This window comes from Lepidochelys kempii, chromosome 10 (assembly GCF_965140285.1).
Source record: "Lepidochelys kempii isolate rLepKem1 chromosome 10, rLepKem1.hap1, whole genome shotgun sequence".
Taxonomy (NCBI): domain Eukaryota; kingdom Metazoa; phylum Chordata; order Testudines; family Cheloniidae; genus Lepidochelys; species Lepidochelys kempii.
The window spans coordinates 35,243,814-35,271,490 of NC_136389.1; the positions used below are offsets into that span (position 1 = coordinate 35,243,814).

General features: G+C 50.0%; 1 protein-coding gene across 5 annotated transcripts in view; it reads left to right on the forward strand.

Annotated features, from left to right (window-relative positions):
- The first annotated feature begins 9,777 nt into the window (after positions 1-9,777).
- Positions 9,778-27,677, forward strand: part of DECR2 (2,4-dienoyl-CoA reductase 2) — a 43,686-nt gene continuing 25,786 nt past the window's right edge. For 2 of the 5 annotated variants that reach the window (XM_073362842.2, XM_073362841.2), the window contains exons 1-5: positions 9,778-9,996; positions 10,300-10,409; positions 12,440-12,508; positions 13,795-13,846; positions 26,890-27,025. In XM_073362842.2, coding sequence (XP_073218943.1) covers positions 10,312-10,409; positions 12,440-12,508; positions 13,795-13,846; positions 26,890-27,025 — 355 coding nt within the window. In that variant the 5' untranslated portion in view covers positions 9,778-9,996; positions 10,300-10,311. The other 3 variants (XM_073362844.2, XM_073362847.2, XM_073362846.2) reach the window with 3 other exon arrangements.

Sequence of the window (27,677 nt, forward strand, 5' to 3'; positions counted from 1 at the left end):
ATGATGAGATAACTGGCTCTGTGGATGAGGGAAAGGAGTGGACGTGTTGTTCCTTGACTTTAGCAAAGCTTTTGACACGGGCTCCCACAGTATTCTTGCCAGCAAGTTAAAGAAGTATGGGCTGGATGAATGGACTATAAGGTGGACAGAAAGCTGGCTAGATTGTTGGCTCAACGGGTAGTGATCAATGGCTCCATGTCTAGTTGGCAGCTGGTATCAAGTGGAGTGCCCCAGGGGTCTGTCCTCGAGCCGGTTTTGTTCAATATCTTCATTAATGATCTGGAGGATGGTGTGGATTGCACCCTCAGCAAGTTTGCAGATGACACTAAACTGGGAGGAGAGGTAGATACGCTGGAGGGTAGGGACAGGATACAGAGGGCCCTAGACAAATTAGAGGATTGGGCCAAAAAAAATCTGATGAGGTTCAACAAGGACAAGTGCAGAGTCCTGCACTTAGGACAGAAGAATCCCATGCACCGCTACAGACTAAGGACCGAATGGCTAGCCAGCGGTTCTGCAGAAAAGGACCTAGGGGTTACAGTGGACGAGAAGCTGGATATGAGTCAACAGTTGTTGTTGCCAAGAAGGCCAATAGCATTTTGGGATGTATAAGTAGGGGCATTGCCAGCAGATCGAGGGACATGATCGTTCCCCTCTATTTGACATTGGTGAGGCCTCATCTGGAGTACTGTGTCCAGTTTTGGGCCCCACACGACAAGAAGGATGTGGAAAAACTGGAAAACATCCAGCGGAGGGTAACAAAAATGATTAAGGGACTGGAACACATGACTTATGAGGAGAGGCTGAGGGAACTGGGATTGTTTAGTCTGTGGAAAAGAAGAATGAGGGGGGATTTGATAGCAGCCTGCAACTACCTGAAAGGGGGTTCCAAAGAAGATGGATCTAGACTGTTCTCAGTGGTAGCAGAACGAGGAGTAATGGTCCCAAGTTGCAGTGGGGGAGGTTTAGGTTGAATATTAGGAAAAACTTTTTCACCAGAAGGGTGGTGAAACACTGGAATGCATTACCTAGGGAGGTGGTGGAATCTCTTTCCATAGAAGTTTTTAAGCTCAGGCTTGAGAAAGCCCTGGCTGGGATGATTTAGTTGGGGATTGGTCCTGCTTTGAGCAGGGGGTTGGACTAGATGACCTCCTGAGGTCCCTTCCAAGCCTGATATTCTATGATTCTATGAAAACATTTCAAAAAATCTCCGAGGCCATGAGGGACACAGGCTACAGCAGGGACGCAACACGGTGCCGCGTGAAACTTATAGGAGCTCAGACAAGCATCCCAGAAAACCAAAGAATCAAACGGATGCTCCGGGACAGAGCCCCAGACATGCTGCTTCTACGCTGAGCTGCATGCAATTCTAGCGGGGGCCGCCACCACTACCCCACCCCTGCCCGTGGACTCCAATGAGGGGTACTCTCTGCCCTGCCTGAGGATTCTGTGGCTGGGGAAGATGAGGAGGGGGAGAACGAGCTTGAGGAGAGCACACAGCACACCGTTCTCCCCGACAGCCAGGATCTTTTTATCACCCTGAAATACCTTCCCAACCCAACCAAGCCAGAGAAGGGAGTGAGTACACTCTGGTGAGTGTACCTTTTTAAATATAATACATGTTATAAAAGCAAGCGTTTTTTAATGATTAAGTAGCCATGAGGACTTGGGATGCATTTGTGGCCAGTGCAGCTACTGGAAAGGCTGTTAACATGTCTGGGGATGGAGCGGAAATCCTCCAGGGACATCTCCATGAAGCTCTCCTGGAGGTACTCTAAAAGCCTTTGCAGAAGGTTTCTGGGAAGAGCAGCCTTATTCCATCCTCCATGGTAGGACATTTTACCATGCCATGCTAGTAGCAAGTAATCTGGTATCATTGCATGAGAAAGCCTGGCAGCGTACGGTCCCGGTGTTTTTTGGCATTCAAGCAACATCCGTTCTTTATCTCTCTGTGTTATCCTGAGGAGAGTGATATCATTCATGGTAACCTGGTTGAAATAGGGGAATTTAATTAAGGGGACATTCAGAGGTGGCCATTCCTACTGGGCTGTTTGCCTGCGGCTGAAAAGATATCTTCCCTGCAGTTAGCCACGCGGTGGGGGGTGGGGGTGGGGCATTGGCGCTGAGCTGTTCACGTTTGGCTAGCAGGGATCTTTCCTGATACCAGCCACGCGTGGGGTGAGGGGTAAAGCGATCATCCCAGAGAATTGGATGCGGGCAGGGAGTTAGTTTGGTTTCTTCTGCTGCACGTTAACAGGAAAACTGCAGCACTAAATGGCCAACTCAACGTGCTTTGATTGGTATGGGAGAGGGGGGTGCTGCTGTTATGAAGGTTGCAGAAGCCAAAAGACTATGGCTTACCATGGCTGCCTGCATGCCAAATTCTGTTGCCTGGCGCTGCGTATGTGATCTCTAACACCAAAGCTGCATGCACTCAATATAAGATGCAAAATGTGACCTTGTACGAAAATCACATGTGCTATGTAATGTGAATAGTGTTGTTCACCGTGAAAGAGTATAGCCATTGTTCTGTAAAATGTATCTTTTAAAATACTTCACTCCTTTTTTTTCCTCCAGCAGCTCCAAATGTTTCAAGCCTCCCTCCTCCATCCCAAAGGCTATCTCAGAAAAGGTGGCGAAAAAAACCCACACGCAATGAAATGTTCTCTGAGCTCATGCAGTCGTCCGGCACTGACAGAGCTCAGCAGAATGTGTGGAGGGACACAATAGCAGACTACAGGAAAATGGCCAATGAACGTGAGGAGAGGTGGCGGCAGCAAGATCAGAGGAGGCATGATGCAAAGCTGGGGCTACTGTGGGATCAAATGGACATGCTCCGGCATCTGGTGGAGGTTCATGAATGGCAGCAGGATCACAGACTGCCGCTGCAGCCCCTGTTTAACCGCCCTCCCTCTTCCCCAAGTTCCATAAGCTCTCACCCAGACCGCCCAAGAACGCGGCAGGGGGGGAGGCTCCGGGCACCCAACCACTCCATCCCAGCGGACAGCCCAAGGAACAGAAGGCTGTCATTCAACAAGTTTTAAAGTGGCCTTTTCTTTCCTTCCTACCCTCCTCCCACACCCCACCCGGGCTACCTTGTGAGTTATCTCCCTCTTTTTATAATCAATTAATAAAGAATACATATTTTTTAAATGATAGTGACTTTATTTCCTTTGCAAGCAAGCTGTGATCGAAGGGGGGAGGGCGGGTGGCTTACAGAAAATTTAGAGGCAACAAGGGGGCGGGTTTTCATGAAGGAGAAACAAACAGAAGTGTCACACAGTACCCTAGCCAGTCATGAAACTGGTTTTCAAAACTTCTCTGATGCGCAGCACTTCCTCCTGTGCTCTTCTAACCGTCCTGGTGTCTGGCGGCGCGTATTCAGCGGCCAGGTCATTTGCATCAACCTCTCACCCTGCCATAAACATTTCCCCCTTACTCTCACAGAGATTGTGGAGCACACAGCAAGCAGCAATAACAATGAGAATACCGGTTTTGCTGAGGTCTGAGCGAGTCAGTAAACTGCGCCAGCGACCCTTTAAATGTCCAAATGCACATTCTACCACCATTCTGCACTTGCTCAGCCTATAGTTGAACAGCTCCTTACTACTGTCCAGGGTGCCTATGTACGACTTCATGAGCCAGGGCATTAAGGGGTAGGCTGGGTCCCAGAGGATAACTATAGGCATTTCAACATCCCCAATGGTTATTTTCTGGTCTGGGAAGTAAATCCCTTCCTGCAGCCGTTTAAACAGACCAGAGCTCCTGAAGACACTAGCGTCATGAACCTTTCCCAGCCATCCCACGTTGATGTTGGTGAAACGTCCCTTGTGATCCACCAGTACTTGCAGCACCATTGAAAAGTACCCTTTGTGGTTTATGTACTGGCTGCTCTGGTGGTCTGGTCCCAAGATAAGAGATATGCGTTCCATCTATAGCCCCACCATAGTTAGGGAATCCCATTGCAGCAAAGCCATCTAGTATGACCTGCACATTTCCCAGAGTCATTACCTTTGATAGAGGCAGCTCAATGATTGCGTTGGCTACTTGCATCACAGCAACCCCTACAGTAGATTTGCCCACTCCAAATTGATTCCCGACTGACCGGTAGCTGTCTGGCGTTGCAAGCTTCCACAGGGCTATTGCCACTCGCTTGTGAACTGTGAGGGCTGCTCTCATCTTGATATTCTTGCGCTTCAGGGCAGGGGAAAGCAAGTCACAAAGTTCCATAAAAGTGCCCTTACGCATGCAAAAGTTTCAGAGCCACTGGGAATCATCCCAAACCCGCAACACTGTGCGGTCCCACCACTCTGTGCTTGTTTCCCGGGCCCAGAATCGGTGTTTCACGGCATGAGCCTGCCCCATTAACACCATGATCTCCAAATTGCTGGGGGCTGCGATTTTAGAGAAATCTGTGTTCATGTCCTCATCACCGCACTGCTGTCACCTCCTCGCCAGTTTTTTCAGGTGGTGGTTCTGCATAAACTGTGTGATAATGTGCGAGGTGTTTACAATGGTCATAACTGCTGTGGTGAGCTGAACAGGCTCCATGCTTGCTTGCTATGGTGTCTGCTCGGGCAATCCAGGGAAAAGGGCACAAAACGATTGTCTGCCATTGCTCTGACGGAGGGAGGGGCGACTGACAACATGGTTTACAGGTTGGCTGACGGAATTAAAATCAACAAACGGGGTGGCTTTGCATCAAGGAGAAACAGAATGGCCCCCTCAAGGACAGAACTCAAAACCCTGGGTTTAGCAGGCCATTGATTTCACAGGGGAAGGGAGGAGAAAATGAATACAAAACAAATCTGGTCTATTTCTTGTTTTGATCCACTTCAACTACCTTTATACATCTTGCTGGCAGCAGACGGTGCAGTACGACTGCTGGCCATCGTCATCTCCTGGGTTCTCGGCAGAAGACGGTGCAGTATGACTGCTGGCCATTGTCGTCTCCTGGCTGCTCATTAGAAGACGGTGCAGTCGGGCTGCCAGCAGGACTGAGTCACCATGAGAAGAAACTTAAAAGGGAAATGACTTGGCTGAGTCACTCCCATTTTTGCCCAGGCGCCCCTGACCGACCTCACTGAGGTCGGCTAAAAGAGCACCCTGGAGTACGGCGACGATAGCTACCAGTCATACTGCACTGTCTGCTGCCAAAAGGCAATGAGCTGCTGCCGTGTAGCAATGCAGTACCACGTCTGTGAGCACCCAGGTGACAGTGAGCTGAGCGGGCTCCATGCTTGCCACGGTATGGCGTCTGCACGGGTAACCCAGGAAAAAAGGCGCAAAACGAATGTCTGCTGTTGCTTTCACCGGGGGGGGGGCGAAGAGAGGGCCTGACAATATGTTTCAGGTGGTGGTTCTGCATAAACTGCGTGATAATGTGCGAGGTGTTTACAATGGTCATAACTGCTGTGGTGAGCTGAACAGGCTCCATGCTTGCTTGCTATGGTGTCTGCCAGAACCCAGAACCACCCGCAACAATGTTTTTGCCCCATCAGGCATTGGGATTTCTACCCAGAATTCAAATGGGAGGCGGAGACTGCGGGAACTGTAGGATAGCTACCCACAGTGCAACGCTCCGGAAGTTGACGGTTGCCTCGGTACTGTGGACGCACTCCACCAACTAAATGCACTTAGAGCATTTGTGTGGGGACACACACAATCGACTGTATAAAAACGCTTTCTACAAAACCGACTTCTATAAATTTGACCTAATTTTGTAGAGTAGACATGGCCTTACTCTCCTTTCTACAGTGGCTGCTAAGCAAGGGACCAGCTAGTACCAGTTGGCTGTGTCTTTGTGGTTTGAATACCTGCCCCCTGTGAACTAGACCAAGGCCCTCCACTTACCCTGCATGCGCTTCCTAACAGCCATTGGATGGTAAATGACCTTCTGGCACTGCTAGGCTGGGCTGGATTAGAACAGTCACCTGCAGGTGAGGGAGAGTAGCTCTTATCTAGTAGTTAGAGCACAGGAGGTTTATAGAGTTTAATGGCAGAAAGGACCATTGTGATCATCTAGTCCAGGGGTTCTCAAACTTCATTGCACCGCGACCCCCTTCTGACAACAAAAATGACTACATGACACCAGGCACTGGCTTCGGCCCTGGGTTCCAGCAAGTCTAACGACAGCCCTGGTAATCCCATTAAAACTGGGTCACGACCCACTTTGGGGTCCTGTGAACTATGCGCCACACAGCAGCCTATTTAGTGCCGCGTAGGCGCTCAAGGAACCTGCCCAGGGACCTGCTGCAGCTGGGGGAGGGGCGCTCCTCCTCTGGTCCCCACCTAGCCTGAGCCACAATGTGCTGTGGCCAGAATGCGGGGCGCCCCTTCCCCCAGCACCAACTCTGCTGCGGTGCAGCCTGGGCTGGCCCCAGGCTGGGCCGGAACAGCCTGGACCCAGCCATGGATGAGTCGCCCGGACCTGCTGGGGCAGTGCGGCTGGATTGGGCCCAACCGTGGTTGGGGCAGGGCAGCCCGGCCCCAGCTGCAGCTGGGGTGGCGCGGCTCAGCCCCAGTCATAGTCGGGGAGCCCAAATCTGCTTCGGGGGCTTGGCTGGAGTTGCCTGGCCCCAGCCGCAGCCAGAGCAGCCCGGACCCAGGCGTGCCCGGGGTGGCCCTCCCCCGGCCTAGACCTGCTGGGGCCTGGGGAGGGGCGCCTAACCTGCAGCCCCAAACCCAGAGCTGCCGCAGCAGGGAAAGAAGCTTCTCCCCCACAGCCCAGGTACTGCTTCTGCGGGGAGAGAGAGCTGGGGGGAGTCCTCTCTCCGTGCATAGCCACTGAGCACTCTCCTGAACCCTAAACCCCTCATTCTTGGCCCCACCCCAGAGCCCTCACCCCCTGCACCCCAATCCTCTCCCCCAGCCCTGAGCCCCTCATCCCCAGCGTCACCCCAGAGCCTGCACCCCCAGCTGGAGCCCTCACACCCCTGCACTCCAGCCCTGAGCCCCCTCCCATACTCCGAACCCCTCAGCCCCACTCCCACCACATGAATTTTGTTATGTGCAATGATATGAAGGTGATGTGTCACACATCACCTTCATATTGGTGCATATAAAAAAATTCATTCCATACATGGGTGGGAAAAATTAGAGGGAACACTGGTCCTGACCCACAGTTTGAGAACTACTGATCTAGTCTGAAATTCAGCACCACACAGGCCAGAGAACCTTATCTAGTAATTCCTCCATTGAGCCCATAATGCTATGTACTACTCGTATCTCCTGGGCGCTAGAGCAGAAAGGCCCCAATCCTGTAAAGTATAGTGTGTGATGTGCTGTAGGAGGAACAACTTACAGTGCATAGCTCAACACCACTAAGCTCCACAGAGCCTTCTTTAGTGTGATCTTTATAACCTCAAAGAAATGAGCTTAGGTAAAGAGCTGCTTAAATGTACTGTAAGTCATAAAAATGTGTATCACCCTTCTGCCAAGAGCGGCACAGTTCATTTTTATTAGGAACTGTGGATTACCTCCAGCGTTGTCTCTGTGTGTGGCTCGTCATTTAAGACCTGATCTGGGGCCTAGCTCTGCGGTTGACTCGCTGTGTAACTTTGGGCAAGCCACATCACTTCCCAGTGCCTCAGTTTCCCTGAGAGGGATATGATATAGCCTCCCTTTTGCAAAGCCCATTGAGATTAACAGATGAAATGTTCAGTGTTGTTATGTTTTTAGCTTTTCTCCCACTGTCAATCCCTGAGTCATCCCCTCCCCCACTTGTAAACCTTAAACACATTTCCTTTTGTTTGATTTTAAATTCTCGCTTTGACTTTACAGTTTTTTTTTAACTTTACAGCTCAGCATCTAAGGTTAAGAAGACAGTAAAAGTGACAAAGGTTGGAATGGAACAGCTCTAAAGCAATACAGACTATGCAATTTCAATGGCAAACATGCAGATTATTTCAACATTCTCAACAGTGAAAGCTCAGAATGGAACAGCCCTAAAGCAATATAGGCTATGCAATTTCAATGGCAAACATGCAGACTATTTCAAAATTCTCAACAATAAAAGCTCAGTTTAGTGCAGTTAGATGCATCCTAAAGAAAATGGAACTAGGTGAAATGCTTAAGCCACTCAAAGCCACCTTATTCAAGCACTGTGTGGTTTCCTTTTGGAATTAGCATGTAAACTGGAGGGAGGAGCAGAGGGGACAAGTGAAGAGAGAAGGCAGATGTAATAGAATAAATGTTTGATTTGGGCCAGAGTAGAAACATCCAAATCCAGGTCCAAATCTTCCCTATATTTTCAGATGTTTGGATCTGGGGTTCTACAGCTGGCCAATGCCAGAGAAGGGGCAGTTGTGAAGGTGAAATTACTTCCCCGAAGGCTGGGATTGTTTAGATCTGGGCCCCTCTCTGGATCATGAATCAGTTTTGTTCAGTGTAATACTAGACCAGGGATGGGCAAACGACAGCCCACCAGCCAATTTAATCCGGCCCTCGAGCTCCCGCTGGGGGGCAGGGTCTGGGGCTTTCCCCACTCCAGCTGGGGAGCGGGGTCAAGGGCCGCTCTGCACGCCACGGCTCCCGGAAGCAGCGGCATGTCCCCCCTCCAGCTCCTACGTTTAGGGGCAGCCAGAGGACTCTGCATGCTGCCCTGTACGCAGGTGCCACTCCCACAGATCTGCAGGGAACTGCAGGGGTGGTGCCTGTGAACGGGTCAGCATGCAGAGCTGCCTGGCCGTGCCTCTGTGTAGGAGCCGGAGAAGGGACATGCTGCTGCTTCCGGGAGCTGCTTGAGGTAAGCACCACCCAGAGCCTGCACCCCCACCCGTGCCCCAACCCCCTGCGCCAGCCCTGTTCCCCCCCCCCCGAATCCCTCAGCCCCACCCCAGAGCCTGTACCTCCAGCCAGAACCCCCCCCCACACCAACCCCCTGCCCCAGCCCAGAGCCCCCTCCTGTACCCTGAACTCCTCTTTTCTGGCCCCACCCCAGAGCCTGCACCCCCACCCAGAGCCCTCACCCCCTTCTAAACCTGAACCCCAATTTTGTGAGCATTCATGGCCTGCCAAACAATTTCCATAACCAGCTGTGGCCCTCAGGCCAAAAAGTTTACCCACCCGCATGCTGGACTGTATTTTACAGCCCCTCCCCCAGCACAAGCAAAAGTAAGGGAAAAAGAAAACCATTGTTGAGGGTTACATCCCATGACCTCTACACATGTGGAGACGGGGACCACGTGAAGATCAGCAGTGTGGATGTTCCCACTGGAAACACAGCAAAGGGCTATTTGAATGACAGCTACTAACCTTAAATCAGACTCTCTAGTAGGACAGGGATCTTATTAATCTCTTTTCTGCATGGACTTTCTCAGATCAGCTCGTAGGGGTTCTTGTATGGGCCTGATGGGGGGAGAGAGAAGACCCAAGTGTTCGACTCATCTCAAGCTGGACATGTTCATTAGTCTAACAAATCCCTATTGAACATGAGGTGGGGAGGCCGCGCTGCCTAGCGACAGAGCAGGGTTCTGTTCCTGGGTCTGCCGCAGGCTTCCCGCGGACGGGGCCCCCCTTGGGGCCAGTTATTGCCACGGATGGACCCGGAGCTGCTCCTCAGCCGCCGGGAGGGGGGCGGGCTCTCTGCTCAGTCCCCGCGGGAGGCGGGCGTCAGACACTAGCCATGAGCGTCCGCGCGGCCTGGCAGCCTGGGCGGGAGTGTTCGTGGCTGGGCCCTTCCACCACGCTCTGGGCAGGCCCGGGGACGCTGCGCCGTGTGCCCCTGAGGCGGGGGCTGCGCCCCGCTTCCCCGCACGGCTCGCGGGAGCGGGCTGTCGCAGACAGCCCAGCCGCAGCAAGGCGAGCAGCGCGCATGCGCCTCGAGAAACACCCTGACGGGGCAGGGGGCCCGAGCGGGCAAAAGAACCCCAGAATACCCTGGATGGACTACAAATCCCGGCGTGCCCCGCGCGGAGCCCGCCACGGCGCAGGCGCTGTGCCCTGGAGGCGAGAAAGAGACCGAGTTGCGGCTGAGTCGTTCACGGCGGGTGCGAGGTGCGTCCCGAGCCCCGGACCAGGGAGCCCTTTGCAGGGGGTGCGCGCCCCAGGGAGTCCCCCCGGCCCTCGCGAGAGCCTCTCACCGTGACTCTGGGCTGGACTGGGCGGCCGGCCGGCCGAGGCTGGGGCAGGCTGGCATGGGCCGGCCCTGGGTGGGAGCGGGTCCCTGCGGGCGGCGCACGGGCGAGCAGGCTGGACATGCAGGCGGGCCGCGCTGGCTGGGGGCGCTCTCCCCGGCGGCTGCCGCTTGCCGCTCTCGAGCTCGTGGCTTGTGCCTGACCCTGTCTCGCTCCGTTGCAGTGCAGGGAAGCCATGTCCCAGCCCGGCTCCGCTTGCCAGCCGCCGCCGGACGTTGACACAGATGACTGTCTCCAGGACTATTCCTACCTCTTTAGCCCGGATATTCTCAAGTGAGTGCAGGGCGAAGCGGCTCTTTCTGGGCCCCAAACGTCCTAGCTGTTCTCTGGCCCATGACCTGTGCTAGCCAGTGGTTATCTGCCCTTTGCCCCTGTCCCGTGTACCATAACAACCCTGCCTCACGCCTGTCAGCCTGAAAAGCGGGGGAGGGTGCTTTCTGGGGGCCCCTCACAGGAATTGTCTTATTATTTATGAATGTGGGATTTGTGTTATCACAGCTGGCCACTGGTCCATTAGATCCAGTAGTGTGCTTCTGGCCATTGCCAACATGATTCTCTTTATTTGTTCAGCACAAGAGTGTGTGTGGTCCTTCACATGTGGTAATAAATTAATATCTAGTGCTATTCATCAGTAGATCTCAAAGCTCTTTACAAAGGTGGTGAATATCGTTATCTCCATTTTTACTAATGGGGAAACTGAGGCACAGGATGAAGCGACTCTCACAAAATGACTCAGCTGGCTAGTGGCAAAATCATGATAGAATCCAGGTCTCCTGAGTCCCAGTCCAGTGCTCTATCCATTAGGTCATGTTTCTGCCCTATATAAATAGGGTAGCTTATACTCTACAGGCAGGGCCATCCCTAGTGGGATACGGAGCCAGGGGCGGAAATGAGGCCCGGGGCCCAGAGCAGTCGTCCTGATTCGCCCTACCCACGGGACTGCTCTGTCTACAGGTTTCTGTTGCACAGATATTATGATCTAAATTTATGCTTCAGAGAAAGTTGACCCCTCCACTCATATAGCTAAAGACATCTAGCCTACTGTGCAGTGCTTCATATGTGGGAAGGGATGTTCTTTCCGTCACCTCTGGTGGTCAGCTCATACCTTGACGCATGAGATTTAATTACTCTTCTCTTAGCATATATAGATTCAGATTCCTAATGTTATTCAGCCCCTAGAATTTGGATTAACTTCCCCATTTATAGATTTTAAAGTACTGTGTCATCAGTGAGAGTGCCCCCTCCATGGAAGGGTTTCTGCAGACAGACAGATTGCTGTAGCACAGAGGTGGGCAAACTACAGTCTGCGGGCCACATCCAGCACATGGGACCCTCCTGCCTGGCCACTGAGCTCCTGGCCCGGGATGCTTGCCCCTAGCCCCTCCGGAACGGGGGGGGTTGGATAGAGGGCAGGGGAGTTCGGGGTGTCGTCAGGGGCCGGGGGTGTGGGTAGGGGTTGGGGCGGTCAGAGGGTGGGGAACAGGGGGGTTGAATGGGTGCAGGGGTCCTGGAGGGGCAGTCAGGAGTGAGAGGAGGGGTTGGATGGGGTGGCAGAGGGCAGTCGGGTGGAGGTTCTGGGGGCAGTCGGGACAGGGAGAAGGGGTGGTTGTATGGAGCAGGGGTCCGGGGGGGGGTCAGTCAGGAAGGAGAGGGGTTGGATGGGGCGGCTGGGGGCAGTTAGGGACGGGAGGTCTGGGGGCGGTTAGGGGACAGAGAGCGGGGCGGGTGGATGGGACGGGTTCTGGGGGACCATCAGGGAACAGGGGGGCTTGGATGGGGCAGGAGTCCAGGGGGGCCGTGAGGGGTGAGAAGCAGGGGGGGTCGGATAGGGGGTGGGAGCCGGGCCACGCCTGGCTGTTTGGGGAGGCACAGCCTTTCCTAACCGGCCCTCCATACAATTTTGGAAACCCGATGCAGCCCTCAGGCCAAAAAGTTTGCCCACCCCTGCTATAGCAGATGGACATCGCTGCCTCAGTAGATTCAACCTCAGGAGTCTCTCTAAACTGACCCCTACATTCGGAGTCTGGGACTAAGTATCCCAAGCATGCTGTACTTTAACATGATGTGTGCTAGTATCTGATCTGCTTCCTAAAGCAGCCTCCATGCCAACAGCCCACTGTCTCACTCCAGGGGGTAGGGTACTTGTTGCTTCCATGAGATTGCTGTGCATGCACTTCCCGTCATTGCTGTGTCTTTGGCTTTGATCAGAATTGTTGCCCTCCATGACTGAGGCAGGGAAACATCTAGATGAATTCCATGCATGAGAGTTTGGTTTTGAATGGCTTTACTTCCTCTGCCAACAGGGGCAAAGCTGCATTCATCACTGGAGGCGGCTCTGGGATTGGATTCCGGGTAGCGGAGGTTTTCATGAGGTATGGATCTCTGATCTTCCATGATAGTTTTGTTCCCAGCCCACCCCATCTGCTTCCTCTACTTTCATATTCCCCAGCTTTCTCTATTCATTGTTTAGCTGAACCAGCCCAGAGAAAACAAGTATTTCCCTAAGTATAGCTTTTGTCTGATTCCTGAACTCACCCTTTGGAAAAGCCTAACTTTTATTTTCATGACTTTTCATTTTGCTACTGGATCCCAGCTAGCTTTGTACATGCCAAAATCTATTGAGAAAGGCTATTCTCTTGTGATTTCCAGCACAGTTTTTCATGTTCAGTTAGTGCTCATATATTTTCATAGAAAATATTATCTTTAAAAACATAAAGTAAAATCACTCCATGGTATCTGTGCTGTATCCTTTGTATATTCTGATATGCATAGTCAGTGCAGAGAGGATCCATCACATTAGCTGGATGGATGATTGGAGGAATGCTTGTCTTCCAGTCCTGTCTTTCAGATCCTGCCCATTAGATTGTATCAAATGCAGAGTTTAACCATTGGTTAACCATGGTCGTGTTAACCATTGACTTGTTTAAATCTTTTTACTTTTGTGCACTGAACATAATGTTGGTGCTAAATTAAATTCTGATGAATGTCCATCATTGCTGGCCATTCCCCTCCGTGCTTTCTGGACAGTTCATTCTGTAATCTGGTTGCTCTCCAGAATAACAAATAGTAACATTTGTAATAGCCTTCTAACTCGGATTGAATTTAACCTGAGCACGCTATGGATTGAACATTCTGAATTTGCTCCCATGCTGAGCCCTGTCGGGCTCTCTTCACTACAATTTCCTGTTGTACTTTTCTTTGGATGACGAATCCCCTAAGCACTGTTACTGATGCATAGATTTTAGGACCAGAAGAGAGCATTCTGATCATATAGTCTGACCTGCATAACGCAGGCCAGAAGTCATCACCCAGCGATTCCTGCCTATAACTTCTGTCTGAGCTAGACTAGATCTTTCAGAGAGAAAGAGGGAGCCAACTTACCTTTGCCAGATGCCCACTGTGGAGAGTGGAAGGCACGTCATGGATAATACCACCTGCTCTCAAACACTATAGAAAAGAGAAGTGAGCTCACCCTGTCTCCTTCCCCTAAAAGCACTGTGGGGTGAGAAATTCCTAGGCATTCCTGTGGCGGAGTTCAGTTTCAGGTTTACTAAGCCACTGTGGGTGTGACAATTAATCTCTTTAAAGATTTTGGGGTAGATGAGCTGAGTGCGATCTGTATGAGGCATTCAGTGTCCCCATTGGGGTTTCTTTGCAGGCATGGCTGCCGTACAATCATTGCCAGCAGGAACTTGCAGAGAGTAGCTGAGGTGAGTAGATGGGAGACTGGTGGGACGGAGGCTGCGAGGTCCAAGACCATTTTTGCATATTTCAGAGACCAGGATACGATGGGGCAGTAAGGCATGGTGGTACTAAACACCTAATGAACTCCACCGTCTTTCCTCTCCATGTGTGTCTTGAGGAGTATGGTCCGTTCCAGGCACCTCAGTATCTGAAAGATAACCAGTGAGCTGAGGGGGTATGACAAGGAGTATTAGGAGAAGGCTGAGCTCAGAACGCCTCTTGGTGAGATCTGTTGCATTTTGGATTAGTCTTCCAAGGGTAGTGGTGGAAGTTTCAGTGCTTGAGTTATTTACAGCATGACTGGATGGAGCACTGGAAAAATCAATTGTAATAACACCACCCAGCTCTTATCTAGTGATTTTCATCCATAGATTTCAAAGTGCTTTACAAAACGGGGGGGTTCCCAGTATCATAATCCCCATTTTTCAGATGAAGCAACTGAGGCATGGAAGGAAGTTAAACCAATGGCAGAGCTGAAATGGGACTGAGTTTGGGGTAGGGTCTAATCCTGTATTGGCTCCAGAGGATGGACTACCTGGGTCCTAGCAGGGTTTTTCCAGTCACTACATGTTGTTGTTTTGTGCATGATTAAAAGGGAGGTAAAAAGAATGAAATTCTAGAAAGTAGAGAAAGAAAAAGGCCTCTTAGGCCCTGTCTACACTGGTAAGTTTCTGCGTAGTATAGCAGCCTTCTGTGTTTTAACTCCTGAGGTGTACACACTACCAAGCCACTTAGTGCGCAGAAACTACGCAGTTGCAGCGCTGTAAAAAAAACACCCTGACAAGAGGCGTAGAGGTTTCTGCGCTGAGGGTACAGTGTAGACACCCTGGTCGATTACAGCTCTGTGATTGGCCCCCAGGAGGTGTCCCACAGTGCCCATTCTTGCCTCTCTGATCATCGGTTTGAACGCTACTGCCCTGCCCTCAGGAGATCAAACGTCATCCCTACCCTGTAAATTCCTTTGGAAATTTGAAAGTCCCCTTCCTGTTTGCTCGGTGATGTGTGCAGTGGTCTCAGCATGTCTTTCCAGGTGGCCATGCCCACTCCATGCACCAGGTGATCCCCCGCTTGGAGCAATGCCGAGCTGCTGGACCTCATCAGCATTTGGGGAGATGAGGCAGTGCAGTCACAGCTGTGCTCCAGCCATAGGAATTATGATACCTTCGGACAGATTTCACAATGCATGACAGAAAAGGGCCATGACCGGGGGACACTGCAGTGCAGGGTCAAAGTGAAGGAGTTGCCGAACACCTACCACAAGGTGTGGGAGGCAAACTGCCACTCTGGTGCTGTGTCCATGAGCTGCCAGTTCTACAAAGAACTGGACGTGATACTCAGTGGCAACCCCACTTCCACTGCAAAGGCTGCTGTGGATACTTGGGTGGACCGAGCCAGGAGGAGAAAACCTTGGACGAGGATGTGAATTGGGAGGAGGACCCAGAGGCAGAGGATGACATGGAGGTCAGAGATGCAGGCAGCCAGGAGCTCTTTTCTACCCCAGAGGAGCCTAGCCAGTCACAGCAGTCGGATCTTGGCGAAGTGCAAACTGGAGAGGAGGCCCCTGGTAAGTGGATTTGATTTTGGGAATCGCTGAAGCAAGTTGTTGGGAGCAGGAGGGTTGCAGAAAGCAGGCTTGTGTTTGTATGATGCGCATACCACCACATGCCTAGTCTGAGCAGCAGAACAGGCTGTTGATTGACTCCCTCACTTTGTGGGAATCTGCTTCAGATCTCCAGGAAACTCTCATGGAGATAGTGGGCAATCCACTGCCACAGGTTCTTTGGTAGAGCTGCTTTATTTCTTGCCCCATTAATGGTAACTTTCCTGCACCACTGTGCTGTCACGGGGTGAGAGGGGTGGAACATTGCTGCACACAGGCAAGCCGCATAAAGGTCAGGGTGGAAGCCACAGTCTTGAAGAAAACCCTCCCTTGATTCCCTGCTCACCGTCAGCATCGAGATGTCTTCCATAGTGAACATATCCTGTGGAAAATGTAAGGACAGGAATGATAGGTAGCAGTCTGGAATAGCCAGCTTCCACAGTGCAATTGCCATGCGCTTCTTCAACGGCAAGGCAGCTGTCATTCTTGTGTCCTTGTGCCGCAGGGTTGGGGTGAGCTCATCACACAGTCCCACGAATGTGGCTTTCCTGATCCGAAAGTTCTTTGGCCACTGCTAGTCATCCCAGACGATGTGATTCCACCACTCATTGCTTGTTTCCCAAGCCCAAAAGTGGCTTTCCACTGTGGTCAGCACCTCCGTGAATGCCATAAGCAATCTCATGTTGTAGCTAGTACATGTGGCAAGATCAATGTCACTCTCCTCTTTCCTTTGTAGTTTAAGGAATAACTCCACTGCCACTCGTGACATGTTTGTCAGAACGAGTAGCAGACGTTCGCCTCTGGTGTTACCTGTACCGATGATTTGCTAAATCACTCCAATCCTTGATTCTGGGAGGCAGCCTTACTCTGCTCTGCTGTGAGAACCCCCATTCCTGGGCTGTTCATGCACAGCTTCTAGCATGTAAGCTGCTCCTAGGATTGTGCAACGGAATGAAACTAGCCAACATCTCCAGTCCCAGATACAACCCTAGGAACCTCCATCTTGCAGTGTCCAGTTATGCCTGCTGGACACTGCAAGCTTATGAGTTTGTCAATTTAAAAAGAAATTGATATGTACCAGGCTTGTTATCCCAAGGGGAGTCTCTGACATGTTTCAGACCAAATGCACTGCTTCAGGTAGAATGAACAAACAGATTTATTAACTACAAAGATAGATTTTAAGTGATTATAAGTCAAAACACAAGAAGTCAGATTTGGTCAAATGAAATAAAAGCAAAACACATTCTAAAGTGATCTTAACACTTTCAATGCCCTTACAAACTTAGATGCTTCTCACCACAGGCTGTCTGGTTGCCCTTCAGCCAGGCTCTCCCCTTTGATCAGCACTTCAGTCGCTTGGTGGTAATGTCTGTAGGTGGAGGGGGAAGAGAGAAGAAGAGCATGGCAAGCGTCTCTCCCTTTTATCATGTTCTTTCTTCCCTCTTGGCTTTGCCCACCCCCTGCAGAGTCAGGTGAGCATTACCTCATCGCAGTCCCAAACTGACGAAAGGAAGAGAGGTGACTCACTGGGGAGTCCAATAGATCTTTTGTTGTTGCCTAGGCCAGTGTCCTTTGATCCTGTGAGGCTGGTCTGGGTTTGTCCCATACATGCCCTGATGAGGTTTGAACTGCCCCTCTGCTTTTGGAGAGTTTTTGCCTGGGCTTGCTTTAAGCCATGAGGACACATTCTCAGCCTCATAACTATATACATGAAATTACAACCTATAACATTATTATAACAATTACTATTCCATTACTATAACAGTGCTCAGTGCATCATGAGCCTTCTGAAGACACCTGACATGACAAACTTTGCATTAGATACTACACAATCATATTATAAGGATGAACATGCGGGTGCTGCGTGTTCCCCCGAGATACAGAACGTCACACTGGTCAACAGTTTGGGATCCATTCCTGCAGCCCAAAGAAACAGAGTGCGCAGTACACAAAGCGTTGAAAGATGGTGTCAAATGTGGACGGAAGCACAGGGATTGCTGGGATGCGAAGCAATGCATCACGGGGCATTGGGACAGGATCCAGGATGCCCCGTGACCCCTCCACCTTCCCACAACTCTTAGCGGCAGAAGAGGAAGAGATGCTCTGTGGGATAGCTTCCCAGAATGCACCGCTCCAAATACTGCTGAAAGTGAGCAAGTGTGAACATGCTGTTGCGCAGGCAGCTGACAGTGTGAACACACAACAGCGATTTCCCTTCAGCGATCTCAGAGCGGCGCTGTAACTCTGCCAGTGTAGACATACCCTTAGACTTGACTACGCATGAGGAAGATGCCCTAAACTGAATGACTTTGTTCAATTGAGCTTTGTTTGTTTTATTTCAATTAAATCAAAGCCTCCAATTGTGAGTTGCTGATTTCCATGTAGATTCATAAAGTAACAGCAGTGCATCAGATGTAAACCAGCATCTGCTTCACCCTGTGTAGAATTCACTGAAGTGGAACAAAGATCCCGATAGAAACTGGAGAGTGAATCTGTGTGACTGTTGGGCTGATTAAGATGCAGGATTGCAAACATCAAGCACTTGAAAAATCATGAGTTGGGCTAAAAAAAACCCTACAAGATTTTTAAAAATAATAAGTTGTTTCCTTCTTGTATTTGCCTTTTGGGATCTGAGTCTTTAGGGGCTACTAGGTTACATTTTCAAACTTTTCTCTGCAATTGTGAGGGCTAGAAACTTCCTTGTAATTTTTTTTATGTAGTAAAAGCTGAGAGTCTCAGGAAATCACCTGACTCCAGGAGCTGGGGCTTGAAGAGAAACACCAAATGTTGTGAAACTTGTGCTAAAATTGTAAGAGTTGGCAACACGGCAAGTATTGGCCATGCATCAGCCCATTCTGATTTGCACTTAATTGTTTGACATTACGTGGGAGGGTGGAAAGGCCAACAAGTAAAAAGAAAATCCTGAAAGTCACAAACCCTACCTCCCCAGGCCAGGGTGTGTTGGCCGTTCTTACCCCACTCATGCGGGAGGGGGGAGGGGTAGCGTGATGTTGCTGCAGCTGATAAGCACACAGGCTCTGTCCCCCTCCTTGTTTCCCTGCCTGCCCGATGCTCACTGGCTCCAGATCCCTGGTACTCTTCCATGGGGCAGGGGCTGGGAATCACCACCTGGGTTTACCCCTCAGCAGCAGTAGCATGGGGGGCCCTGACAAAGCTGCGGCTCCTCCGTGGAAGGTGGCATGTAGGTCAAGGGCAGCCTGGCTGTCTGTGGTCTGCCAGCACCTTGCTGGCTTTCCAGCAGCCATGTGCTGTACCTGCCGTGTGGGATCTGTCCTCCAGCGGGGGGCTGGAGCAGGGAGAGGCTGGAGCCATAGTACCTGGCCTGAGCATCAGGGACATGAGTCATAAATGTGCGGACCCCAAACTGTCCTTTAGGGATTTCCTCCTTCACTCCTGGGACTGGCCCCATCCCCAGCAGTGTGGGAGAGCGAAGACTGGTGGACTCCAGCCCTGGGCAGTCTCCCAACCCAGCCCTGCCATGTGTCCTGGGGGGCAGAGAAGAGAGAAGTGGTGGTGGTGGGAGAGAGGGATAGAGAGAAAGACACATTGATTGGGGAAGAGATCACTGTGCTCAGGAGCTGCTGCAGGAAATCTGGAAATGATGGGGCAAAGAGCCTTCAGGGCTGAATGAGACATGAGAGAGGGGTGTCACGCAGGGTATGGGGTGAGGCAGTGATGACCTCATAAATCTGTAGTGGGGGGAGGGGCAGAGTCACTCTGGATGTGAAGGGAGATACTGACTGAAGTTAAGGGCCCCTCAACCAAGTACCACATTGCCCCCCCCCCACCCCCCTCACACACATACCAGCTCAGGCCCCCCTCATCCAGACCTTTCACTCTACCCAAACTAGGCCCGTGGCCCTCCCCCTCTGCTCAGAACCTTATTGATTATGGTGAAAAGCAGAAAGCCAGAGTATCCTTAATTATAGGGGAAACCAGTCTTTCCCATCTGCCAATGCTCAGGAATTAGTTCTGCTCTGTCTCATCTCTCCTTCTCCTGGGTTCCTCACCCACCTCTCCCAGGCCTTGGGGGACTGTAGTTGGTTCCCCTACCCATTCCCAGGTAGGTGCTGGGGGTGGGGGAGAGGGGGAAAGGAAACTAGTCCTGCTGCTCACAGGAGAGTGGCTCTTAACGCTCCTCAGCTAGCTCATGGCGGGGAGGGGAAGCTCCACTGCCCTTCTGCAGTGGCAGCCCTGGTTGGCTGCTCCTCCCCTGTAGGCGGCTCAGTGGGGCAGGCAGCCAATCAGACAGGGGCTTCCCCTTCCTCCTTCCTTTCCCCCCCACCCCGGAAAGGTGGAAATTGGGGCTGGGCAGGAGCATGTCACGTCACACCCAGACACCTCCGCGGCGGCACATCGGTGACTTGGGGCAGTGGGGAGGAGGGGGAGAGGCTCCTTGCTGTCAGAGGGCTGCTCAGCCTCCAAAAGCCCTGCCTTCCTTCTCGTCATTGGCTGCAGCTCTGGCAGGGCCAGGACACAGGCTCTGCTTCCCTATGCTATCACACAGCTTGTTGGGGCCTCCCAGCCTTGCTGCTCTCTTGGTTGTCTGCGCTCCCTGGCTGTGCCCATCGATCATTTGTTCTTTCCCCTTCTTCCCCTGTTCCCACTGGCACAGTAGCCATTTGTGGGATGATGAGTCCAATCATGCCAGTGGAGTGACAGAATGTGCCCTTGTAGTCACACGCTATTGTAATGCTCTTTGTACAAGGCACACCTTGGGAGGTATCATCTGAAAACTCATAACTTGCTGATCAGTAACCTGCATAAATTTTATGAACATAAGTTGACATTATGGCTGGCCTGTGTTTCCCAGATAAGTCTGGGAAGTGGCTAAACCAGTTTCTCTGAGACAAAGTGCAAGCTGATGCCCAGTCAGGTGTCAACAAAGCTGATGGGCCATCACCTATGAAGTGGCCATTGTTTGGTAAGAAACGGGGGGGGGGGGGCAGGGACAAAGAGATCTGTATGTTAGCAAAGAAACAGCATGAGATCTCCTTCCTCCACCAGCCCGTCTCTTGGTTCTCAGCTGGAAATGCTTTTCAGAGAGGAACTGACACTATAAAAAAAGAGGGACAAACACTCCAAGAGACCCCTCCTCTCTCTCCCTGTCCATCTCACTCTTTGCACCTGAAAAGACAAAAGAAGCAGCCGTTGGACTCTGGAGGAGGGGTCCTGACCTGAAGAGTTTGGTCAGCAACTCTGTTGTGGCATTGCCAACCCCAACAGTTCAGAAATCATGAATCAGACCCAAAAAATCATAAGATTGGCTGAAAAATCATGAGATTCTTATAAAAGATTAAATCATGGGTTTTTTAGTCCACTTTCAGGTTTTTGATCTCCCCCTGCCTACTCTCGGAGGGTGTGTGACTAGCACAGTGCTGCCTGCACTTGCATATTTATTGAAAGGAAGAGGATTTGGGCTCCTGCTGGAGGAGCTCTCTCAATAATACGATGAGCTCTTACCTTTATGCAGTTATGGAGCAGGACCTGCAGGGTCCACTCCCTGTCGTTTGCCCGCCCAGGCCATGGCAGTCACCTGTTCCCATAACTGCCAAAGTATGTGCAGCTCCATGCAGGACATTTTGCACCAGTGTGGAAAAGTCTCTCCTAAATGGTCCCCTGCCACTGTTTGTGGGGGAGACAGCTACATGAGGGACATTAAAGACTTGCTCACTGAGGAGGAACATCACACATGGAGCTTCACAAAACATTACTTCCCCCCAATAGTCTGTGAATGCCCATTATTGCCTCATCTCCTGCCGCTGTCCTGCAGGTAACCCTCCTCCAGGACTGGGGGATGCAGAGGAAGATGATGGAATTTTAACTCTGCCTTGCTCCAGGTCAGAAGCAGCAGCAGTGCTGAGAGCAGGAAGGAAAACCCTGGGGCAGGGGTGGCCATCTGCGGCTCTTCAGAAGTTAATATGCAGCTCCTTGCATAGCCAGGGCTGGAGGTACAGGCGCCAACTCTCCAATGTGCCGGGGGGTGCTCACTATTCAACCCCTGGCTCTGCCACAGGCCCTGCCCCCACTCCACCCCTTCCCGCCCCCTCCTCTGAGCCTGCCATGCCCTCACTCTTCCCCCTCCTTCCCCCAGAGCCTCCTGCATGCCACGAAACAGCTGATTGGGAGGTGCGGGGAGGGTATGGCGCTGATTGGTGGGGCTGCCGGTGGGCGAGAGGCCCTAGGAGTAGGGGCGGAGGGAAGAGCTGATGGGGGGGCTGCTGACATATTACTGTGGCTCTTTGGCAATGTACATTGTTAAATTCCGGCTCCTCCTCAGGCTCAGGTTGGCCACCCCTGTCCTGGGGAAATGAGAAGGAGGTGCTGGTGGAAGCTGAGCTCCAAGCAGCTACCCGGGGAGGCATTATACAGCCCTGGCAGAAGAGGTGTATTGAAGTGGCTCCCCAAAACAATGTGCACCCCAGGGCAGTGGAAAGAGGTGGGGGTGGAGGCTGAGCTAGGGCAGTGGGGTGAGGTGGGAAGGGACAGAGAAGCTTATCTGACAGCAGGGGCTGATAGAAATTTCTAAGTAAAATTAAGGCTGACTCTGAGAGTTCTAACATGAGATCATGAGTCAGGCTTAATTTTACTTAGAAATGGCGTTTTTCACAACTAATTGGTGAGTGTTGGCATGTCTAATGTTGGAAGCATGTGGTGAGAAACTTTTGCTTTGACTCTCATACAGTTTGTTAAGCTAGGCACTAGAAATGTTTTTGTTTTTATTTCCTTGTAACCATTTCTGACTTTTATACCTTGTTGCTTGTACTCACTTAAAATCTCTCTTTTTAGTTAATAAATTTGTTCTATTGTTTATTCTAATCCAGTGTGTTTAACTTAAAGTGTCTGGGTAACTCTAAGGTAACAAGCTATTGTATATTATTCCCTTAGAGGAATACCAGTCATAATACATTTGGATTGTCCAGGAGAGGGCTGGACAGTACAAGACATACATTTCTGGGGGAAAATCTGGGATTGGGAGTGTGTTGGGGTCCCCGGCAAAGGTAACTAAAGCTGGTAAAAGCCAGAGTGTAACCCATGTGTGGCTGGCAGGCTGCAGTTACCCACAGACGCTCAGGGTGTGACTTGCCTGCTGAAAGATTGTTTGTGATTGGCCCAGGTGGGAGTCACTGCAGCAAGGTATTGAAGGCACACAAGATCGCAGGGAGGGTGTGACACAGCCCCTCACTGGTCTCGATTGCACCCCATCTTGTCACAACTGGCCATTCAGTTTCCACCTCAAGGTTAATTACTTTTGGGCTTTTGCAACCCAATTACTTTTGCAACCCAAAGCAAAGTCTGCCTTGCAGTGGAATGGGGCTGCTCTACGCTGGGAGTTTACATCGGCAGAGCTACCTCTCTGGGGTGTGAAAAATCCACACCTCTGAGCAACGGCACCATGCTGACCTATTCCCAGATGTGGGCAGTGCTAGGTCAGCAGAAGAATTCTCTTGACTTAGGCCTCAGTCCTGCAATTGGATTCTCATAGTGACTCTTTATGCTTGCATGGACTTTATTGTGCCTGTGCAGACCTGATGGCAGGACTGGGGCTTCATATTGTAACTCTATCAATAATGAGATGAACCTCTTTAGATCTGTGAGATTCTTGGAGGGTCTTAGATATGCTGCAGTATAACAAGACTTCATACAAAAGGGAGAATGTTTTGTTCTGTAAACCATTTTAAACACCAACTCTCTTTTCATTCACTTTCTAGAGATGATCCTGCAATTACAGGCCGGTAAGCCTAATTCCAGGCAAATTGGTTGAAACTGTAGTAAAGAACAGAATTGTCAGACACTGAGATGAACATGATATGTTGAGGAAGAGTCAACATGGTTTTTGTAAAGGGAAATCATGCCTCACTAGTCTATTAACATTTTTTGAGGGGGTCAACAAGCATGCGGACAAGGGTGGATAGAGTGTACTTAGATTTTCAGAAAGCCTTTGACAACTTCCGTCACCAAAGGCTCTTAAGCAAAGTAAGCAGTCATGGGATAAGAGGGAAGATCTTCTTATGGACCAGTAACTGGTTGAAAATAGGAAACAAACGGTAGAAATAAATGGTCATTTTTCAGAATGGAAAGAGGTAAATAGTGATGTTCCCCAGGGGTCTGTACTGGTACCAGTGCTGTTCAACATATTCATAAATGATCTGGAAAAAGGGGTAAACAGTGAGGTGGCAAAACTCCTCAAAACTACTCAAGATAGTTAAGTCCCAAGCAGACTGCAAAGAACTACAAAACGATCTCTCAAAACTGGGTGACGGGGCAACAGAATGGAAGATGTAATTTAATTTTGGTAAATGCAAAGTAATGCACATTGGATAACATAATCCCAACTATACATATAAAATGATGGGATCTAAATTAGCTGTTACCACTCAAGAAAGAGATCTTGGAGTCACTGTGGATAGTTCTCTGAAAACATCCACTCAATGTGCAGCAGCAGTCAAAAAAGCTAACAATGTTGGGAATCATTAGGGAAGGGATAGATAATAAGACAGATAATATCCTATTGCCTCTGTATAAATCCATGGTACCCCCCACATCTTGAATACTGTGTGAAGATCTGGTCATCTCATCTCAAAAAAGATCTACTGAAATTGGAAAAGGTACAGAAAAGGACAACAAAAATGATTAGGGGTATGGAACAGCTTCCATATGAGGAGAGACTAATAAGACTGGGACTTTTCATCTTGGGAAAGAGATGACTAAGGGAGAATATGATAGAGGTCTATAAAATCGTGATTGGTGTGGAGAAAGTAAATAAGAAAGTGTTATTTACTCCTCATTACACAAGAAGTAGGTGTCACCTGATGACAGGTTTCAGAGTAGCAGCCATATTAGATAGCTAGTGGCGTTCTGTTATTTTCTTTGTTGGGCCTGTCCTGTAGTAGGTGACTTCTGGGTACTCTTCTGGCTCTGTCAATCTGTTTTTTCACTCCAGCAGGTGGGTATTGTAGTTTTAAGAATGCTTGATAGAGATCTTGTAGGTGTTTGTCTCTGTCTGAGGGATTGGAGCAAATGCGGTTGTATCTTAGAGCTTGGCTCTAGACAATGGATCATGTGGTGTGTCCTGGATGAAAGCTGGAGGCATAGCGGAAACCTACTGATCGCTATACTTACCTACATGCCTCCAGCTTCCATCCAAGACACACCACACGATCCATTGTTTACAGCCAAGCTCTAAGATACAACCACATTTGCTCCAATCCCCCAGACAGAGACAAGCACCTACAAGATCTCTATCAAGCATTCTTAAAAACTACAGTACCCATCTGCTGAAGTGAAAAAAACAGATTGACAGAGCCAGAAGAGTACCCAGAAGTCACCTACTACAGGACAGGCTCAACAAAGAAAATAACAGAACGCTCGTTCACCTGCACATCTACCAATGTGATATATGCCATCATGTGCCAGCAATGCCCCTCTGCCATGTACATTGGCCAAACCGGACAGTCTCTACGCAAAAGAATAAACGGACAGAAATCTGACATCAGGAATCATAACATTCGAAAACCAGTAGGAGAACACTTCAAGCTCTCTGGCCACTCAGTAACAGATTTAAAGATGGAAATTTTGCAACAGAAAAGTTCAAAACAAGACTCCAGTGAGAAACTGCTGAGCTTGAATTAATATGCAAACTAGGTACCATTAACTTGGGTTTGACTAGAGACTCGGAGTGGCTAGGTCATTACACTTATTGAATCTATTTCCCCATGTTAAGTATCCTCACACCTTCTTGTCAACTGTCTAAAATAGGCCATCTTGATTATCACTACAAAAGTATTTTTCTCCTGCTGATAATAGCTCATCTTAATTAATTAGCCTCTTACTCCACTTTTTCATGTTCTCTGTATGTATATGTATATCTTCTTAGTATATGGTCCATTCTATGCATCCGGTGAAGTGGGCTGTAGCCCATGAAAGCTTATGCTCAAATAAATTTGTTAGTCTCTAAGGTGCCACAAGTACTCCTGTTCTTTTTGTATCACCTGGTGAAATTAATAGGCACCAGGTTTAAAACAAACAAAAGAAAATATTTCTTCATACAACGTATAGTCAGCCTGTGGAATGCTTTGCCAGGGGATGTTGTGAAGGCCAAGACTATAACAGGGTTCAAAAAAGAACTAGATAAATTCATGGAGCATAGGTCCATCAATGGCTATTAGCCAGGATGGGCAGGGATGCAAAACTATGCTCTGAAGTGTCCCTAACCTCTGTTTGCCTGAGCTGAGAATGGGCAACAGGGTATGTATCACTTGATGATTACCCGTTCTCCCTCTGAAGCACCTGGCACTGGCCACTGTCAGAAGACAGGATACTGGGCTAAATGGACCATTGGTCTGACCCAGTGTGGCCATATGTATGTTCCAGGTTGTTGGCCTTTTTCCCCATTAGATGCCCCTGTGTGGTCCTCCTAACCCGTATGATAATGATGTCTATTGAAAGCATTTTTTAATGGGTGCCGGTTCTGTGTTTTCTGCTGGAGCTTTGAGTTTGCCTTTTAGTAAATGGCTTATGAGAGATTCTCTGTGAGATTTCTCTGGAGACTTATCCGTGGGAGGAGGATGGAAAGAACACAGAGAGAACATCCCATAGTCAATGTGGCTCAAGAGGCACTGATGACTCTTACTTGGCAATGAAACAGAGGAGTTAGAGATGAAAAGATCTAGCAGCCCGGCCCTGAGGGCCTGAGCAGGATCGCCTTCCGTGCTTTGTTCCCATTCAAATGACACATGCAAGGACTCTTTCCAAAGTCTGGTAGATCTCACTGTTAGGAAGCTTTTATTGAGCTTACATTTTACTTTTCTTAGTTTCATTCTATTGCTTCTAATTACATCCCCAGCCTAAACAATTCCTCTCCATTACACCCGTCAGATACTGCCGACTGTTATCACATCCTCATTAGGCCTCGCTTAGCCAAGCTTAAATTTTAGCTCTCTCAGTCCTCCAGTGTAAGCCAGTGCCTGCAGCCTCTATTATTTTTTGTTGCTTCTCTGTTGGATCCCTCTAATGTGTCAATATCTCTCTGGTAATACAGTGCTCAGAAGCAAACGCACGTTTCTGCTGTGATCTTTCCAACAGAGCCTTGATGTAAACATCCCACGCGCTCGACAGAGTAATTTATAGGTTATAGTACATACAAGAATCACTTCACCAACCACCAAAATGCAGCTCCTTCTGGGGTGGGACATGGCAGCTGTTTAACAACACAATCATATGACGAGAGACACAAACAGCTGCCCCAGGTCTTGATAGGGATGGAGCATGTCCTTCTGCCTGATATGTCCTTTTGCTGATGCCAGAGTATGAGTCTCCCCTCTGGTTCCTAACAACAGGAGGTAGGACTGGGATCCCTCATACAAAATCTTTCTTTCTCTTTTCCAGGCTGCCAAGAAGCTGGAGGCTGCTACTGGTCAGCGATGCCTGCCTCTTTCTCTAGACGTCCGGCAGCCTCAAACCATCCTGGCAGCGGTGGACGAGGCTGTGAAAGAGTTTGAACGAATTGACATCCTCGTTAACAGTGAGTTGCTTGCGAATCGGGGGAAGTGACAGGATTTTACAAACCCATGTGTTTCAGGGAACAAACTCATGACCAACTGAGGGTCGGGAAGAAATTTGCCCCCCTATGGAGGCAGTGTTCTGTTAATGTCTGGGTGCATTGCTGTCACAGGTACCATCGTCTGAATGCTGGTCACACTGGAAACAGGATGCTGGACTAGAAGGAATATTGCTCTCTTCTGGGCAAAGCTTCCTATGCTCTCACTGCCCTGTGGGAGCCTGCAGTGCCAAGTGACACGAGAGGCTGGGAATACTGGTCTCATGGAGGTAGCGGACTGACAACTGTCTGCCAGAAAATGAAGCGAGGAAGGGAGCAGTCAAGCCTCATTCCCAACCCAGCAGAGTTCCCTACTCATCTCTGTTTGACTCTATCCTGTTCTGTATCGCCCACTTAAGCAGCAATTTAAGCAGCCCCTGCTTGGCTGATCTGGAAATCGATTGCAGCCAACCCTTTGATACCCAATTGTCCCAGTAGCGTTCTTCCTCAAGAGCCCTGGTGTGGTCACCTGGGGCACTGCTTCTCTCTGAACAATGAGCCCTTCACCCAGTTCTGGGATATGCTCAGCTACTGTATGTAAAAGTGTATCCCTGCCTGAAAGGTCTGTGAGCAGCTA